This window comes from Labrus bergylta, chromosome 11 (genome assembly GCF_963930695.1).
Source record: "Labrus bergylta chromosome 11, fLabBer1.1, whole genome shotgun sequence".
Lineage (NCBI taxonomy): Eukaryota > Metazoa > Chordata > Actinopteri > Labriformes > Labridae > Labrus > Labrus bergylta.
In genome coordinates, this window is record NC_089205.1 from 25,561,509 (window position 1) to 25,581,241 (window position 19,733).

The 19,733-nt window shown below is 46.2% G+C and overlaps 1 protein-coding gene across 3 annotated transcripts in view; it reads right to left on the reverse strand.

The window, feature by feature from the left end:
* Window positions 1–18,370, reverse strand: part of cdon (cell adhesion associated, oncogene regulated) — a 31,402-nt gene extending 13,032 nt beyond the window's left edge. For 2 of the 3 annotated variants that reach the window (XM_020649233.3, XM_065960330.1), the window contains exons 1-7: window positions 17,851–18,370; window positions 4,402–4,540; window positions 3,219–3,500; window positions 2,542–2,688; window positions 2,253–2,396; window positions 1,870–2,154; window positions 1,510–1,779 (exon numbers count right to left, since the gene is read on the reverse strand). In XM_020649233.3, coding sequence (XP_020504889.2) covers window positions 1,510–1,779; window positions 1,870–2,154; window positions 2,253–2,396; window positions 2,542–2,688; window positions 3,219–3,500; window positions 4,402–4,474 — 1,201 coding nt within the window. In that variant the 5' untranslated portion in view covers window positions 4,475–4,540; window positions 17,851–18,370. Of the gene's footprint in view, window positions 1–1,509; window positions 1,780–1,869; window positions 2,155–2,252; window positions 2,397–2,541; window positions 2,689–3,218; window positions 3,501–4,401; window positions 4,541–9,460; window positions 9,600–17,850 lie in introns of those variants that run through there. The other variant, XM_065960331.1, reaches the window with a different exon arrangement.
* Between the last annotated feature and the right edge of the window lie 1,363 nt (window positions 18,371–19,733).

Sequence of the window (19,733 nt, forward strand, 5' to 3'; positions counted from 1 at the left end):
GGAGTGAATGTGAAGGTGAATCATGAAGGATCACCAGCAGGGACGAGAGTTTGGGCAGAGTTCAGCAGCAGTTTAAAAAAAAAATAAAAAAAAATTAAGAACAGAGGAGCACAGTGTGTGTGTTGATTGAGAATGACAGGGTGGAAACAGCCAATGGCATGACAGAATAAGGACACCACATGTCCCCCTGTGAGTACATCCCACTTAAAAGGATGAAAGCAGCTGGTTGTCACGGTGACGGGAGCAACCGTACCAAACAGAAAACTAAGAGATAATTCAGATTAGTCTTCTGTGATGAATTATAACAGCACCCATCAATGACACTGTTTACTCTGAATGCAAAAGGGCAAGCGATAAGCTCCTGTGGTGTGTCCAGAAAGAAGAAAAAAAAAATAACACACCCAACAAACCCACCTCGGAGTGTTTACCTCTGCTGGCATATCCCGCTTATCAGCTTCAAATTCTGTTTCTACATATCAACCGAGTCTGCAGCAAGAGATATTAAATCTTGTTCTTCTTCCCGTGAGAGGGGGAACAAATGTTTTGCAGTGAACTCGTCTGATCTGTACTCCCTGTGTACCTCGTGTAGCCGTATTAATCATCGTACAGATAGCGGGCCGAGCTGAGGAATGGGGCCATGGCGTAGAGCGGCTAGGGGAGCAGAAGAGGGGGAAGCTTTGAGGAGGTGGGGGGGGCGTGGGGGGGGAGTAATGGAGGAGGAGGAGGCGGAGGGCCGTGATGTGTTAATAAATAAAAGGCAGTTGTGTATGATGTTGACAGCTGGGTGGTCTGGTCCTCGTCATAACCCTCCACGGCTACTCCTTACATTCCAGGGTTCCGGGGGCTTATCCCCGACGGCGTGCACAAAGCTCACTCTCACGCTCAGGCTCAGTTCAAGGCTCAGGAGGAGGGCGGCCTTGGCTAAGCCTCTCCTACCAGACCCTCAAAAAAAAAAAAAAAAAAACGCACATTCACACTCAAGGAGAAGGACTCCCTGCGGATACTGTATGTGCAGGCACACAGAGACCCTGCCTGGTGGGACACCTTAACCCTTTACAAACATATGTGGCACTTTCTCATACTGCTCTCTCTTCTATGTAAACTCTGAAACTCTGCAGTGAGCGCGTACACACTCAGGTTTGTGAAGTTCGTTGTGACACTAAACTGGTGCCCAGTGGCATTGCAGCACTGGTTTTATCTCACCTCAGGGGTTCTGAACGAGGACTTTCGCAAAAAGTCAGATTCATAACTTAACTGAAGAACAATCTGCAACAATTCAGATCATCATTTTTTTCATCTTCTCAAGAAAAAAGCCAAAAATTTGAATGAGTCATTCAACAACAATCGAGATGACTCAGCACTTCTTGCTTCAAATTATTCTGCACATTTATTTTTTTATTTACTTTTTTAGAACTGAGTGAGTCATGGGATGTGATTATCACTAACTCAAGCTGGGTTTATATAGTTTCAAATTAAAGAAGTAAAAAATAGTAGATAACTAACACACACCTGACTGAGTTGTTAGCGCTCCACATGACTGTGCCGAGCTGATGCCGTTGTCCAGGAGACACTGAAACACGCCCTCATCCTGTTTCGTCACGTCTGTAACAACAAGTGAGGATCCAGACATCTGAAAGCGACGTGATGGGACGACGGGCTCGGCGTTGAACAGCCAGGTGATGTTCGGGGAGGGGTTTCCTCTAGACAGGCAGGTGAACCGAGCAGAGGAGCCAGGAGAGACGAGCTGGTCGGTCAGGCCTTCTGTGATCGACACCGGCTCTGTAGGCGAGAAAAACCCCCCATCGGTTTAACATCTCCAGCTGCAAACATCCTCACAGTCACAACCCAACCAGCATCTCATTCTCTTACCAAGAACATTCACAGTGTATTTAGCGCTGGTCACAGTCCCCTGCTCGGTCTCAGCAGCACAGGTGTAACTTCCTTCATCACTCCTCGTCGGCGTCGCAAAGGCCAGGTTGTTGTGCTGTAGTTGGAGAGAAGGTCCCGGTGTGACCTCTTCACCGTTTTTAAACCACTTGGCTGCAGGACTACCAGACACGACGCACTCCAGCGTCAGCGGCTGAGACAGCTGCACCGACACGTTCACAGGAGCAGTAGGGTAAATAATCCTCACCTGGGAGGTAGAGTCTGAATCTAAACAAACAAACAAAACAAAAAAAAAAACGTGTCAGAAGACAATAACAGAAAACAAAGCTGAGTCGTAAAACGGGATGAGATGTCATCAGACTTACGTTTCACCGACAGCTTAGTACCATGAGACCTCATGACGGTTTCCCCGGTAACAGGGTTGAATGCACCACACTTGTACATGCCCTGATGCTGGGCTGAAACGGAGATAATCTGGAGGTTTCCAGACGGAAGAACTAAAAAGTCATCTGAGAAGAGAAGGAAACAGACGGTTCAGTAACAGCACTGAGGACTTTCACAGCATGTAGTGAAACTGTTTATAATGCTGTCACGATTCATTTGCAATTATAGGGCAGCGGTAATGAGTAGGATTGCAAATGTTTTACAACCGACCTGTTGACACTTCTATCCGCTCCCCTCGTGCTCTCAGTCGGGGCAGGGCTGGGGGAACGCTGTGCGGTAGAGGACACTCTATAAGAACTGTGCTGCCTTCCTGCACTGATAATGACCGCCGTCGGCCATCTTCATATTCTGATATTTCTGCAGAGAGAGAGAGAGAGAGGGGAAACAAGAGATCTTATTCATCAGAAACCACTTTCTGCACAGAATACTGGTCCGTTCAACATGTGCTGAGTATCACAGTCATGAATGAAGGCAAACAGCGCTACTCGAGTTGAGCTGTTTGTGTTGGATCACTGGGTTTGTTTATTGTTGCTGTAAGTGATTCAATTCATGCCTGATACAGTTCCAGATCAGGGTCGCCCCCCTTCAGAGCACTGTCCAACAGCGAGCAGCATCACAGCAGGAACATAACAAACTGCTCAGGAAGGCCCGAGGCTCATTAAGGATACCGGTCAAGAGGCATTTGGCCGTGTGCCCGACTAAAAAACTCCTACTGCTTCCTTCCCGTCAGCCACTCGGCAGCAGGCAGCCGAGGACGGCCATTCTTCAAGTGTTCAACACTCACAAAATGGCCCTTCCTCTTTTTCAAGGCAACTTCCTCCCCCCCCCACCCTCGGCTTTGAAATGAGCTCAAGGATGCACAGAGGAGTAATTCTCTGTATCCGTACCTGCTATAGCCACGCGCGCGAGGCGGCTGGCGACGGCAGGTCCATGGCGGTCGAAGCGCGCCACACACTGATACGCGCCGACATGGCCGGGCTTCAGGGAGGAGATGGTGAGAGAGCCCTGGTCGAGCTCCAAACCGGGCAGGGTGTCCCGGCCCAGGGGGAGACCTTGAAAACGCCAGGAAATGACCGCCGATGAAGGAGTCACCGAGCAGCGTAGACGAGCGACAGAGCCTTGACTCTGAACCAAAGAGGACGGCTCAGAGAGGAAAGAAGGGTAGTGAGCTGGTGAGGAGACAAGAGATAGAAAAACACAGGTTCAATATTTTAATCAGTTTACTTCTTTAAAGGCTTTGTATGCGATGTTTTGATCCAGCAGATGTCGCCCTTGAGCACCAGCATGAAACCAAAACAACTCGCGCTGCATTGTTGTGTTAGCATGCTAATGCTAGCGATCTTTATTCTGCTCGTATCTTCACACTGCATGTAAATTTACCTGAAATGAGCGTGATCTAGAAACACAGTTAAGCAGTGAGTACAGTATGTTATTCTTCTTTTCTCTAGTCCCTCAATTAAACAACTTTTATACACGAGGGGAGGAGTCAGCCGGCCGTCCGGGCGATGTAAACAAACTGAAGATAGGACTCTGAAAACTCTGAAAACATCACAGACAGTGGGACTCGGGTGTTACACCCATTGTAGACAGTCATGACTCACAGAGTTATTTTCAGAGGATATACTTTCTATTATATTTAAGTGTGAAAAATCACATAAAGACTTTAATGATTATTGGTAAACCCAAATTATAAATCAAATATTCTGTTTTTGGCTCAAAAATTCAATGAAGGTGTTTAAAAAAAAACATGAGCTGCAATCTCAAGGATAACAAACTACAGGAGTATGTTAGCTGTTGTTTTTGTCATACAAATACAAATGTTCTATTATGAGTAATACCTAGTGGCAATGTGCAATAAACAGCTGACATGATGCTAATAGAAACAGATGAAAGCATGCATGAAGACTACAATCTACAGGGCTGCATATCATATAGGTTATAACTTTGTTCAGCACATTGTTATAAAAGATTTTTCTTTTATTTACTTCCACTGATGATAGAATAACAACAGTTTGCAGTTTCCTATCACTTTGACATCTCTTTAAGTCTGAGGTGAGGAGAACGTCTTACATGAGCAGCTGATGAGCAGGGACTGGCTGAGACACAGCACAGTGGACAGGAGGACCCTTAGGCCACTGTCCATGGTGCACTTTGACCCCTGCCAGCAGCCGTGTTGCCCGACACACACACCCTGGACTGGTCGTCAAACCTGTAACACACAGAGGAGAGAAGAGAAGAAAAAAACACATGAGAACAGGACTCTGCATGGACAAACATCAGCATGAGCAGAAGATGATGACGCGAGACTGAAATAAACGGCAAAAAAAAAAAAAAAAGCAGGAGGCGGATTTCAGAGGTGGGAAAAAATCTATCAGGTCCCCAAATGAATCCTGTATGACAATCCCTCTAATCTTCACGACACATCCTCTTTACACACTCCTTGATCTCCCCCTCTCCTCTGACCTCTCTGCTCACCCACTCCAGGGTCTCCACGGAGGCAGGAATGTCCAGCCTCTCCCCCCCCCTTGCTCCTCTCTCCCACTGGGCTGCTGAGATCTCCCGCTAATGGAGTGGCTGTGGAGAGACTGTCCCCTCACTCTTAATATCACTCTCTTGTCACACTGTGTTGCTTCCTCACAGGTTCACTGTAGCCTGAAGTGCAATCCCAGACACACTGGAGGGCACGTAATTAGGAGCATTCCTCCATCCTTTTCAAACCCGACCCCTCCGACTGCGGCACCTCCTCCTCCTCCTTTTCTCTAAGAGTAATCCGGCAGGCTTTGATCCCGGGTTCCTGGTTTGGTAACCACGGTTCGAGGCTGCGGCCGGGAGGGACAATAGGGGCAGTCCAGCTGTGATATTCACACCGGCGCTTCGGTGTCTTGCAGACGTTATAGCGGAAGGGCCGACCGGGGCCGAAAGGGTGGGTCATATTAAAAAGGGGTGAGGTCTGGGTGGGGATCAGTGAAGCTGAACAGGTTTCTTACCCTCATGTTTCAACCTGAACATTGTTCCATCTGCTCGACAATGAAGCAGGTCAATCTGTTTAGCCTCCAAGGTAAGAAAATGTGCAGAGCCTCAATTTCTACCGCTGCAGGAAACGATTATCATCATTACTGATGAACACTCCTGAGATACAAACTTGATATTGTGTTCTCATTCTAACTGTCTTTGTCTCTTTCTCTCTTTAAGTCGGCATCCTGAGAGGAGGAGGAGGAGAGCGGAGGCAGGAAATAATAAACTCTCTCAGCTCCTGGCTCACGCCCCCTTCTCACCCTGGGGTTAAAGGTCCGGGAAGAGCAGAGAGAGAGAGGGTTGAACCAGCGGGTGTCTGGTGGCCCTGGACCAGCCCCCAGAGGTCACCTCCAGCTCGCTCTGTTTCAACCCCTAATAGGCTTGTCACAATACCAGATTGTTTTACTTTGATACTCACACAATAGATGTACCTGTTTGATATCATCAAGTCCCAGGCACCCAATATTGTGTAAGTTCTTCTTTTTATATTCCGAAAGAAATGCAGACAAACTCCTGAACACTGTCGACATTTCAGAACAACTCACGTTTGTAAAGTTTGAAATGTTTGAAATGTTTACAGCAGAAGCAGAACATTGTTTGTGTTTGGCGTCTAGGCTCCGACCTCATCACTCCATGCGGAATAATGTTACATGCAGAATTGAAGAGTGATGAGTTAATATCTTGCAGGTGGATGCTGGGGTGGTGGTGGAGCTGAACGTTTCAGAGCAGCAATGCCAATGACAGAGCAGATAGTAAGAGTGGAAATCTTGCAGCTTAAATAGACCCCCAAAATTGAAAGGACACGTTGATAGGTGATTGTGAAAATGACATTTATCAAAGAAATCAGTGTTGCTTGAGATGTCTGCCTGAACTACACTGCAGGTTTCACCCCATTTAACACGTTTTTTTTTTTTTAAAGCTTTCAATAGGGTCAAGCATTGAAATAACGGAGAGTGTATCATTTCCAAAACGTGTGATATTAAAAAAAGTTTTGGAAATTTGGACAACCATAACCCCCGAATCACACTCACACATCTTTACAGTTTCACACTTAGAAGAAGTGTTGCACAACAACATGGCTACTTTCTGAATAGTTCACATTTCAGACTTTCATCCTAAATGATTTGTAACAACCGTTTGTAATTTGCACACTCAGATGTAACATCCGACATCATGCATGCGCACACTTTGCATTTCAGGCTCCAGTTTGTGTGTTGAGTATGCTCATTCGGGCAGATCAAACCCACATCATGCAAGCTAGCGTTTCTCCATCCCACACGAGTTGCAACAGGCCCTGCACGCTGCCCCCATGTCATCAGTGGAAACTATCTTTTCTCTTTCTGCCGGAATAATGATATATAATTACAATAATAACAACGGCTCTATACAAATGCATAAACCGAGCGCAGGCACATTGGTGCATGGAGTGAGAAACTGGAGCTGAATGTGTAACTTTGTCTCTGTATCCGCCTTTCTTTTTGCTTTCTCCTCTAAACCAGTCACTTCCTCAGAGTGGGCGTAGCAGCCGGGCACCACAGCCCTGACTGGGTGCTCTTGTGTAAACACACACACAGCTTCCTATCTCACCCATCAATCTGCCACAACAAGGAAACACAGGGGCATCATTCCTGCTCCTTATCTGTTTGGCTTTCCTCTGACATCCGCCACCATGAAGCTGCCTCAGTGGAGACAGACACTGCGGGGATATCTTGTATCCCCCATCACATCACAGAGAGAACGTCCTGATGCTGGCAGCGCTGGATGCATGGAAGGACAAGTCCTGCTTCCTCCTCAGCAGACACCGAGACAAAGCTGAAGTGGCCCCTTTGACGAAAGGGAAAGTCCCACGTTAACTGAGAGTCTGATCACTCGGGAGTCGTCCGTCTCCTCTGGTCATATGTTGATCTACAGTAAGCCCACTCCCTCACTCCTCTTGCTCGCCTTCTTAAAACTCCAGACTTTACGACTAAAAAGTATGTTCCAGATTTCCTCTTCCTATCCCAAATCTGATCTTGTGTTACTCTCTGCTTTTGCACTTACGTTGGAGATGCATGGCCAAACTCGATACGGGATGAGCGGCTATAAATTGAAGAGACATCCTGAGTAAAAATTTAAAAAAAAACAGACTTTGCCGTTGAAAGCTGATATACAGACACGGGGACAGTTTATGAAAATAAATGAGCTTAGTGTCAGTGAGTTCAAGTGGAAAAGTTCCTGTTTTCAGGTGTGTGTGGGGGGATGACCTATGTATGTTTGGGACATTTTTGACTGACACCTGGATTAAGTGTGAAGGTAAGAGAAAAAAAAAAGCGGTCTTCTGAAACAGTGTGTGTCCCTGCTTTATCTTTGCAGCTCTGTTTTGTTGTTTATATTTTGGGGGATTTTGTCTGTCAAGATCCCTTCCAGAGGAATCCAGATTCCCTGTGTAAAGGCAGCACTTGTATGAATCCATCCTGGGAGTGAAACATAACTCAGACACAGGAGTAGCACCATATATCCCCTGGTAGGACAAGAGGGATCCCTGGTGATGACACAGAGGAAAATAAACACACTGACAGGCGGCCCTCAGGGAAGGGAAAAGGGGGTTTGAGTTCTGATGGGGGGGTTAGCACCTGCACTTCTTTTTTGGCCTCCTCTCTGCAGGAACTACTTAAAGCCCCATCTGCCCGCATGTGGGGCTGGCCCATATCCCTGTCATATTGGGTAAACAGGGACAAAAGCAACGCGGCGGAGCATCAAAGACCTGGAGGGCAGAGGAAGAACAGGTCACAACTGGTGCTGCTGACTGAGGCGGGGGCGGGGGGGGGGGGGGGGGGGGGTAGGCCTCTTTGCTTCACAAGACTGCACAGCTGAATGAAAGTCAGCGGCAGACATCATGAAGCAACTCCAACACTGATTGGATATCATGACTCAAAACCAGAGCGCCACAAGTCTAATAAATCAAAGGTTTATCTTTAAATAAAAGACAGAGAGAGAGAGAGAAAGTGTAACAAATGCCTGAAGCTGACAAAGTCCGTAGTGAGAGATAAAGATGTTAAGAACACGAGAGCAAGTGGTGTGTGTTAGAGAAAGAGTGAGCTCTTTCTGGTATGATGGTCTAATCTGACCTGTGCACTGAAGCTGATTCACATGCTATACCCCAAACCTGTCTGCACTCGCCCCCACATCCCATGGACAGAGGATCTGCAGCACACACATTCCTCAGAGAGAAAGAGAGAGAGCGACGGACACACAGAAAGACACATAAGACAAAGAAGCACACACACACACACACACACACACACACACTCACACACACACAGAACAGAACAGAGGAGATGGGAGATAGAATCCAAAACAAGAAGATGAGAGGCGATGGAGGAGAAGCATAGGAGGGAAAATTTGAAAGAGGAGCTCTCTGGGAGAAGAGTAAAATGAGAGGAGGGTAAAAAGAGGTGAAACATTCACTGGGAGGTGAAAAGTTGCCAAGCTCAGATTTATTTTCTCCTCCCTCTTTTATTTGGCTGGAAGATAAAGACGTACAGATAATGGCTGAGCGCGCATCCAACCACTGCCAAAGCTGACGATGATTCAGCCTAACTGCATTCAGCTCGACCCAGAAAAAGTTGGGGAAGAGCCTCCCGAGAGAGAAGAGACTCTAGGGGACCATTATGGGCTTCTTCTATTGGTCTGGGTGAGCCCACTGAGGCAGCCCCGGGGCCACAGAGGAAACTAATGAGTGGAAACACTGGGCCTCTGGTATGGTCTAACTCTGTCTGATTAAAGACTGAGAAGTTATTAAAAGTGGGACAGACTTAGAGAGAGAGAGGGGAGGGAGGGAGCTAGAGGACGCGAGGGGAAAGAGAAAGAAAGACAGACATGATTAGGAATCAAATCAGGGAATTAGGAGGGAGGGAAAAAAAAAAGAGGGGTCCTTTTTTGTTTTACGATGAGAAGTAAGGACAGAATCACATTCAAGGGTTTAGTCGATCGATAATAAAGTGACTACGCTTGTCTGAGCTGACATGCTGCAGAGAGTTAATGCACGCCTCCTCCATAAATCATTTAAAAAGGAAGTGTGAGTGCAAAGATGAACGAGGGTGCATTTTTCAAGGACAGTCCGCTTCTCACACACCGCCATGTCTCTCCGAGTGTGTGTCAGCAGGAGGACAGAGCGTAAGCAATCCGGGAGGTGCGGGGTGACCGCGGGGCCAAGCGGGTCCCAGAACCCCGGCGACGCCGCAGCCCCTTGACGACACGGCCGTGCTGTGGGATCAGACGAGAGGAGGAATGAAAGGAGAGGCCCTCGGGGATCAGACAGTCACATCCCACAAAGCCCTGTTTACCAAGGACACACATCACCCCCCCGCTCCTCCCTCCTCCCAATATCTCCCTTCACCCAAAGCCCGACCCTCCCAAAGTGCCAGGGCCGGGACCTGGGAGACAGCGCTAATTCTGCCCCCAGGCTGGTTGGCCGAGGACACAAACAGAGAGCTGTGAGGAGGGAGAGAGAGAGAGAGGGAGGGAGGTAAAAAGATTGAGACAGAGGGGACAGAGAGTGGGGACTGAATGGTACAGTATGTAAGACCCATCTTAATTGGAGATTGTTCTGCAATGTCTTGTTTTTCCTGGGAATCTGCGAGGGGGTGGGACAGGAGGGTGGGGAGGTACGGCTGTTTCCCAAGGTTCCTGAACAGCGGGATTAACCACAGGGGCGAAACTCAATAGCGGCCCTCGGACACTGGAAACAGATCCCCGGGTATCGGCACCATACAAGGCCACCTCTAGACCTTTTGCAAAGCGCATGTAACTAACAACCCCTTCCCCATTGTCGGAGCTCTCTGGTGCCCTTCCGGCTGATTTCACAGGCCTTTCAGCCCACAGGGGGAACGTCTGCTCAGACGTCAAAGGTAATTCTGATGGAAAGGAGGAATGCACAAGAGGGCTGTCTTTGCCCTAAGGGTGTGTGTTATAACACTGATCTCCAACATGTGCCAAGAGTCTGATTCATCACGCCAGCCGAGAGAGGGGAGCTGGGATTGTGCCGCCGTGGCACCGAGGGAAGAGGAGGAGGCCGCAGATTCACATTCCCAAACATCAGGCCTGATTAGAGAGATGATGGGAAAACAGGTTGATGCAGCTGAAGCAGGAAAAAAAAAAAAAAGTTAACTTGATAAGTTTCTCCAATTGGGAGTCAAACTACTATCAGTGATTTTTTTTAAATGCTGCTGTGTGGGGGCTGTGAAACTTCAGGCATGCAGAGCTCTGATTCAGCTGTTCCCTCCCCCTTCTCCCCCTCGCTGCAGTCTCTCATCCCTTCCCCAGCCCTCCTGGATTCCATCACTGCCTGCGTCTCTACAGCAACAAGCGGCCCGAAGACGCAAGACAACAGTTTCTGTTCAGTCTCTCTCTCTGATAGGTCGCTGGCCGGCGACCAAAAAGTACTTTCAAACTAAAACATACGTTCAATAATGTAATTCCAAACATGTAACACAAAAAAAAAAGGAGCGGGTGTTTTAACAAGGAGCTCAGCTGGAGCGTTATTTAAAAACTAAACTGTGTTCCTTTCAGAAGGTTTGCTTTTGCCTTTTGTTTGTCATCGGAGAGGCGTGAGAAAGAAAAGTACACAAGAGTGTTTTCATTTCTCACGATGATAAATTGACCTATAAACGGAGCGATGGCGGTGTATTACCAGGGGGCTGAGAGAGCTTTTGCTTCCACAGCCAGCCAGCCAGCCAGCCGAACCAAAACAAACACATGTAAAACGGTTAGAACAGAATTAGTCTTCTTCACCGATTTCCACAAATCTCTTGCAAGAAATCCCAAACAAACAAACCGGCTCCCTACGAACGAGGTCTGAGGACCCAAAGATAAACACACAAGTCCCCAAACAGAGTGTGTAAAAGCTTTATTTTAGTTTGTCTAAATGTTTATCTGTCTCGCCGTGTAACACTCACGCTGCTTGTTGTGAGGCGATGGGAGCGATCACAAAACAAACTCGGGTGGTGATACATCAACATACAGAACATCTGAGTTTTCCACTTCTGGCTCGTGGTCAGAATGTTCAAAAACCTCTCTCCAGCAGCGTTTGGAGCCCGGGCTGCTCGCCGCTCGCTGCTGCTGAAGCGATTGGAGGTGAGAAAAGCTTTTGGCACGTGACGTAGCACTCGGATGGTCGCCAAGAAAAAGACGACCTCATGACAACAGCACAACATACAGAAAGCATGCGTATGGTAGCTGCACTCTTAGTGTTGGTTTGTTTGTGTTTGCTTCTGTGTGGAAAAAGCCCGACAAGGACGTGGCAGTGATTTATTAAGTCAAGAGATGAGTTAGCATCTTTTACAGAGCAGATAAACATCCCACAGTGAGCACAATGACTGTTCTCATTCACTGAATAATGCATGTTTTTATTCCTCGGACTCACATTTCTCTCCTCACTCTGAATATCTTTTATAAATGAAGGGTTCCAATGCTCCCTAAAGAGTCTACATCTTGGGAGCACAGAAGGCCCAAAATGGCAGCCACAACCCACAGGCCCCAGCAGCAGTACCCGCACAGCCTGACACTCTGATCTGGGAGGAAAACAGCCCCTTCAAACAAGTAGCCTGTTTGTCAGCCAGAGGGGAGTGCCAGCCACTAGTTCTGCCTTAATATAGTCTTGCTGATCCCTGTGCTGGCGTTTTCAACAGCACACACACACACACACACACACACACACACATTCTGGTTTCGCAGAAAACCCGTGTCAGATGTGACTTATTGGTTCAACATTTGAAATAGAAAGTTGCGGTCGCTCGCAGATTCAAGAAGAAAAAAAAAACAACTCTTGGGGCCCTGCGCTGAGGCGACGGCACTAAGTCAGGCATATTTAGTAGGGTCAGTTTCAGGAAGGCGGAAAGAGAAAATGAATCTAGCAAACAGGAAGACGCTGAGGATGCAAAAAAAAAAAAATCCCTTCGAATGTTCTGAAATGCTTTGCTGCGAGAGCTGTCAGCAAGGGGTTCGGTTCAGAAGTTCAGTCTCTGAAATCTTCCCCCATGGGCTGAGGAATCAAACTTACACCGGACAGGCTGCGGAACAATGGGGTCTCATCGTGTGTTCGCTTGACAATTATGAGAAAGGTTTTGTTGTTGTTGTTGGCGAGATGAGAGTATTGTTGTAAAAAAACAAAAAAGCCACGTCCGAGCCTCTTGGGGGAACTTTATGTTCTCTCTCGTTCTGCATATAATGTTAAAGGCACATACAGAGATGCACGAGCCAAAAAGCAGTTCCCTCAAATGATTACGAGCACGTTGTAAAAATGCATGTACAGAAAGAAGAAAACTTTGAAACATCAGGCGACAGACTTTTCTTCAAACGCTTCAGGACCAACAAAGTATTTTGCAGTCGGTCGTAGTCTTTACCCTTCCAAAAACATTTGATCTGAGCGTGCAGGACATCGTTCTTTTCCTACAGTAAAAACATCACGGTCTCCATCAAAGCGTCCCTCCGCCTCACACATACCGCTCTTCACAATCTGCTGCAGGACTATTTTCATTAACTGTACCCGTCGCGGCGACAGTGTGTTTCTCCTCAAAGCGTCGTGTGTGGTATCGGTTTACATTCCCCTTATCATATCGAGAACACAGACGTATATATTTAGGCGAAGGCTGTATTTCCATTACATTAGCAGAAAACAAAACGAGCTCCAGAGAAGAAGCAGACCTATCCCCCCCCCCCCCTGCCCCCGCCCCGCGTATCTTCCTTGCCTGTACAGTTTGGTCTCGCTGCATTTCGGTGGCTGGCTGAACATCTGTTTCTGCTGCTCCAAAAAACTGTTTGTTTGTCTTGACAATTACGCCCCTGATGTTTCTCATTTTCATTTCTTAAATCTCTCGAAAGTCATTATCCAGTTTCAGGTCCTTCAAGGTTCTGAATCTTTTTCAGAAACTCAATCCGACCATGTGTTGAAAGCTTGCCGTACACATCGTCGGGGGGCTACACATCGGCTGCACCTTTTGACTTTTCCGAGGAGGTGTAGCGGAGGAAGCATGCGGCCTATCTGTAACCTGCTGGAGTAACATGCTTGCATAGTAAAGCGAGTCGGCGGCCGGACTGTTTGGATCATCTGTCAGAGGAGGGGAGGGGGCATGGAAGAAGCAGGGAGAGAGGAGCAGGGAAGGGGGGGGGGGGGGGGTCCCAGTGGGAAACACATGGGTTGTGTAGTTAAAATAATGACAGTGTGAGCTCAGAGCAGATAAGACGTGCTGCTAATGACAGCTTCACATAAACACAAGTGACACCTTCAGCTACTGCGCTTTCCTTCATGGCTACTTCAACACGACTTCGATTTATCTCGTTCCTCTCACAGCTTTCTCTTCAAATACATTTCAGGGAGGGAAACGTTGGGTGGAAAGTAAAACTGTTAGCGCTGCAGCTGCAGGTTGCACACACTAACCCAACAGTCACAGGAACTCAAACTCTTTTCTCTGACCTGCCCATCTTTACCATCGACCCCCTGCTCATGGCTGCTGGGTGTTGTCAATCAGCAGCGCCCCCCCCCCCACCCCCCCCACCCCGGGCTCCTTGAACATGGGGGCTCTTTTGGCATGCTGCCCACACCTCCCCTCTGTCCATCTAATGAGGCCTGAGCCGCGGCTCCGTCCTTGACAAATGGAAGCTGAAGCTCGCAGAATAAAAAACGCTGCAGCATGACTCAATCCCCGAGCAATGAGAGAGAAAGAGGAGTGCTGTGTGTCAAGAGTTCAGAACATGAGCAGGTTGGAGTTTGGGAATAGATGCTTGGAGGGTCAAACGTCAACTAAACAACAGTCACTAAATTCTCCTTTATTAAACGTAAGAAGCTGAAATGGATTAGCCAGCCGAGATTTAGAAAATGAGAACGACTTCATTTCACCTGTCAAAATATTATGATTAGAATGACAAATAAGGTGCCAGCTAATATCTATGTTGTTAGTCTGCATTTGGTGGATCCTTTGGAGAAATAAAATGATAGATCACAGAGTTAATATTAGATAACAGCAACATTATGTTTTGATTTAGGTCTTTAATTCACTTCTATTCACTTCTGGGACTGATGTAGAGGTTTGCTGCCAAACCGTACGGCCTGATACCAGACTAACGAGGGAGGTGCCCAGAATAAATATTGATTCATACACCAGACGCTCACTATCATATTATGGATATAAAAGAGATAAAAATGGAATACCTCACCCTTTAATTTATTTATCGGATCTTGTTTTTTCTTGATTTTGATGATAAAAAAGTGAGCGTGTCAATTGAAGTTATGTCTCTAATTAACTTTTTTTTTAACCAACAGTTCAATACCAGAACATTTAATACCAACGATGATACAGACAAGGGCAGCATATTCTTACACTTTAGGCTGGATATGGAGATTTTAATTAATGACCCAAAGCTTGCTGTTTTTTTTTTTTTGTTAACTTTTTGTAGAGTCACTGTCTGTTTGTTTCTACAAATTGTAAAAACAACAAGTGTCTTCTTTTAATGCAAAAAAAAATGAAGGATTTAAACTCCAACACAACCCACACTTCCTGGTTTTACCTTTATTAAAACCTCAGCGTAACCATGGAGACGCAGGTGATCGTTCAGCTGCAGTAATCATGTGTCATTGTTGGAGGGAACTTGATTGTGTGATTGTCGCATACTGCATCAGAACAAAAATCAAGAGAGCCATTATTATGAGAGCAGGGCTGCTATCATTACACATGCTTACGTTCAAATTGCCCACCGGCCACTTAACATACTTCTCCTACAGCAACATGTGTTTATCATTAGCCTGCACACTAATGGCTCAAACATTATTCCTGCTCGCTTAATGGCATACTTGTGCTTTGTTCGGGGCCGTCTGATAAGAGACCCGGCCACTAATGGTTTATTAATTTCCTTACGAGACCCAAAAAACAGGCTGTGAGAAGAAAGTGAATGACTCTGCGGCTCTGTCGTTGTCGGATTCAATCACATAGTTACTCACTCTGTAACAACAACTCAGTCAAACTAAAAAATACTCCACAGGTCCTTATTGGGGATGTAGCTTGAGGTTTTCAGTTATTAAAATGATGCAATGTTTTCATATTTCCAGCAGCAAAAGTTAACCAATGTCAGGACAAACCAAAATGAAGCAGACAATGTTAAAGTCAGAGTAAGGGAGAAAGGTCATTCAAAGATATGTGGGACATCATCATGGAGGAAATTAAGATTAAATGTGGCAGCTTAAAGGAAACAGCAAAAAAATACATTTAAAAAAAAAGTCCTCCTCATAAAGCCTCAGTATGAGTACCTGAGGGAGGATTTCTGCCTTCAGTGTCCCACCACGAACACAAAGAGCAAATCTCTCTCTCTGCTTGTGTCAAAAAAGCTCAGGCGATATTAAAGAGCACTGAAAGGATCTGAAAGGCATCGGAAGTGTCTTCTTGTCCCCCCGCCGACACAACAATGCACGAGCAAGTGTTTGAACTTGAAAAGTGTTTTATCTGGGAGCAGCCATGTGTGTCCCACTGACTGGATGTCATGCCTTCGACAGGGACTCAGGACTTTGTTCCTGATAACTTTTAAGTGTTCACTTGTGTGAGGGTTACCCCTATGTAACAAAAGTCGCTGTGAGGCTCTGGTGATAGGGGTGAAGAGCAGAGAGAGGAAATTACATGAGGAACTTGTCCCTGCAGCGGCGTCATTACTATCACTTTTACCCGGTCGTGTTTGTTCCCTCACGGCCTCCAACAAACCAGCCCTGATTGTATATTTTCATTTACAACACATCGTTTAAATCTCCCTATAGGGCACTTAACAGATAAATACAAAATAATAAGCATATATATAATATATTTTAGCTATAAAAAAGGTGGATTTATGTTAAAATGACCCACAAAAAAAAGATTTATGACTCAAAAAAAGCACAACTTCTTGAGTTGTCATCCTCAAAGTTCCTGATGTGCAGCAGTGCAAATCACAACACAGCATGAGCAGAGAGAGATAAGTTCAGACACACACTCGCAAACTCTCTCCTGAGCTGTTAGTGAGGACTACCAGAGACAAATCAAACATTTCTGTGAGACTTTGTAGTGTTTTACACAGAGGGAAGTAAATAAAAGAGTGTGAAATTGAGCTGTTTTCAGAATAAAACCAAATGTGTTTGATGATCTTGATCAGACTACCTGTTTGCAACATCTGGTACTTTTCTCTTTACTCAGTTTTTAAAAGGCCTGGTGTGTTTTTTTATTATTTGCGCCCCCTCTCTTAACTTTAAACAGAACTTATAATCAGTTCAAATCAGATTTCCAATCAGTACAAAGACACCTTCAGTCAAGCAAGCGAGGAGTTATTTTTTTATGCTCTGCAGTCATTTTGTGCACTTGCCAAATGTAAGAGCTAACATGGCTTTACCAAACCAACGTTTATGACCCCCTCAGGGGATGGATCTAAAACAATAAAAGGCTCTCTGTCTTGAGAGAGACAGGGAGAGAAAAAAAACTATTTTCAAATATTAGTTTAAGCTACCATGTTTCTGCACAGTGGTGACTGTGGCAGAAAGTTGGCCCCCGGAGCGGATCCATAATAAAAACGTATAACTTTAGCACAAAGTCATGTTTCAGTTTCCTCCCCCAGATTATTTTCACCTTTTATGACTGGGACGGCATGTGTGTCAAAGGAGGGATGTATTTACCATCTTCTAAAAAAAAAAAAAAAATGTTCTTTCATCTTTCAAAGCAGAAGAGAAGCAGGCTGCTGCAGGCCATCTGGGATGTTCAGAGGAGAGTCACTGCCTTTCAGGGCTGTTTACCAAACAAATATTTATGCCTTTCACTGTGTCTCCTTCACCTAAAAAGACAACGGAGCTGAGCTGTGGCAGAATGCACAAAGATGACACATAAACACTAAAGAATCATCTGATTGTTTGGGCTGTTTTTTTCTGCAAAAACAAAGACGCTTTCCGGTGTGAGGCTATATGAGGAGTTCAAGGCTATATCAATCTGAAATCTAATATGATTAGCCTATATGTATTTTTATAGATGAGGCCAGAAGTCAACAAAGTCCAAAGTAAATCACAGTATGCTTCTATCTGAAACTTCATCTCTAATCTTTTGTTTTGAATCAGTCTGCTGGACATCAGGAAGGAAGTGTAAAGTATAAAAGTTATGATGTAGAGTTATATTCATTCATTCGCAGATAAAGTGTGTAATGTTGAGTGTTCATTCATGAATATAGCCTACACTTTATATTATTCTGTGCACACGGGCGCCCCCCGTTTCGCAGCCTGCACACACACACGGAGTGTATCGCTGCTGCTCTCCACTTCCACCACAACGCAAAGTTAAGAAAACACGCCAATGTTTGAGAAACTACCCAGGAGCTCTACTCTACTGTTAACGTCACTTTTCTTTGTTATATCCGGAGAAACCAAGCTGGCCTGGTGTTCAAACCGAAGCCTCTACAAACCCGCTCCCCAGCCAGCCAGCCAGCCAGCCAGCCGGGACTCCCCTGTGCCTCCCTCCCGTCCCTCCTTACCTCTCTTACAGGAGGGCAAAAGCTGCGAGCCGTCGGGTGAATCAGCAGCAAGACGCATTCTTCTGGAGGCAAATCCTTACGGGGCCCTCCATTAAACCCGGGCTCAAAGTGCGAGGCGACGGGAGGAACATGAACTCAGCCGGAGGTTTGGAAAAGGAGAGTTCTTCTAGAGCCGAGCAGCGGCGCAGACTTTCGGGGCCAAGGTGCGACAACTCTCCCCCCTCCCCGACCTCTGGTCTGAACTCGAGTGGAGGTGGTAAAGAGTGTTGCTCCTCGGAAGTTTTCAAGTCCTCGTGTTTTTGTTTGAAAGCTTTTTTTTTTTCTTTTTTTTTGTTACGTCCCTGTGTGGTGAAGCGCGTACACACTCTCTCTCTCTCTCTCTCTCTCTCTCTCTCTCTCTCCGTTATTGTAACTTCTCGCTCTCCGTCTCTGTTACTGCTGCCTCCTCCACACACGCATCTTTTTGAAGCCAGTGTCGAGTTGCTCAGCAAATCATGGCAGCGGCCGAGCTGGGTCGTCAAAACCAGGAATGTCCCAGCCCCACAGCTCAATACGGCTCCTGGAGAGGGGAGGGAGGGAGGGAGGGAGACAGAGGAGAGGGGGGGGGGTGTTACCCATATAGACTGTGCATTAACAAGTTTTACAATCTAACGAGAGAGAGAGGGAGAAAAAAAAAACTTCCTCCTTCCCACTCTGCGCAAACTCACCTGAGGAACGAATCAGGATGTAAAGGTAAACCCACCTGAACTCTAATTACGCACATTTAAATCACAGCAGGTTGAGGGCTCATCAAGGTAAACCAAACAAGATATCTGCTCGTTTTGTTCTCGAATATTATTTATTTAAATACAGATTACGCTGAATAACGCGATAACATATCGGAGCACTCACAGGTTTGGTAACCAGGACAATTTCTATTATTGAAAACTAATGAAGATCATGAAAAAAGAAAGAGCACTAGAGGCGTCAGGTGCTCACTAACACCATGCACACACACCACTTATTAAACTTACAGAAACACACTACTCTAACCAACATAACAAACATCATTTGGACATTAGGAGGAATGATTCATGTCATAAGAACATATCTGACAAACTGATGGTGGTATTATATTATGAATTTTTAATAATTGTATTTATCAGACTTTTGATTTTACAAGCCATTACATCTGAATTTTGCATATTGGAACTTCTTCAAGAATTTCTGGGCAGCATGAAAATCCTGTTTTGTATTTATTATTCGTAACGTTATAATAGAAGAGAGTAAATCTCCCTCTGTGTGTCCCTCTCGGGCTGTGGTAGTTTCATCTGCACAAACAGTCTCAATCCCAACACTGCCTCAAAGTCATAAAAACAGTTCCCTTTTTTAACACTGGGTGCCGGAGTAAATGAAACCAGCTCTCACTGGGTCCATTGAACAGAATAAAGTTATTTGGGAGGGGGGGGGGGGATGTTTGAACAGCTAATAGCTATGGGTCATTTCTGGCATCAGACCTGTTGGTTGGATGGTCTGCGTGTTGGTTGGCTGCAGCTATTTCCTCATCATCCCAGAGAGAGGAGGGGCAGAGGGAGCTAACAGTCATCTGTTGTGCGTATGGCCGTGAGTAAACAGCCTAATCATCTTTCAGGCAGTAATTATGTGCTCCAGCGTTGGCCCGGGTGGAGGAGGCGGCGGCGGCGGCGGTGGGCCCACCCTAGCTTCAGACAGCAGGTGCAGCTCAGCATCTGACAGCTGACTGCTGTGGAAGGTGTGATCCAATCCTCCCGAGGCCGGGTCGACCCAGACCCGGCCTTAAGGCGCTCAGGGCCAAAACCAACAAACCAGCAGACCTCTGACACAGGAGGAGAGGCGAAAACAACACGGAGGAGGCGGTGAAGACG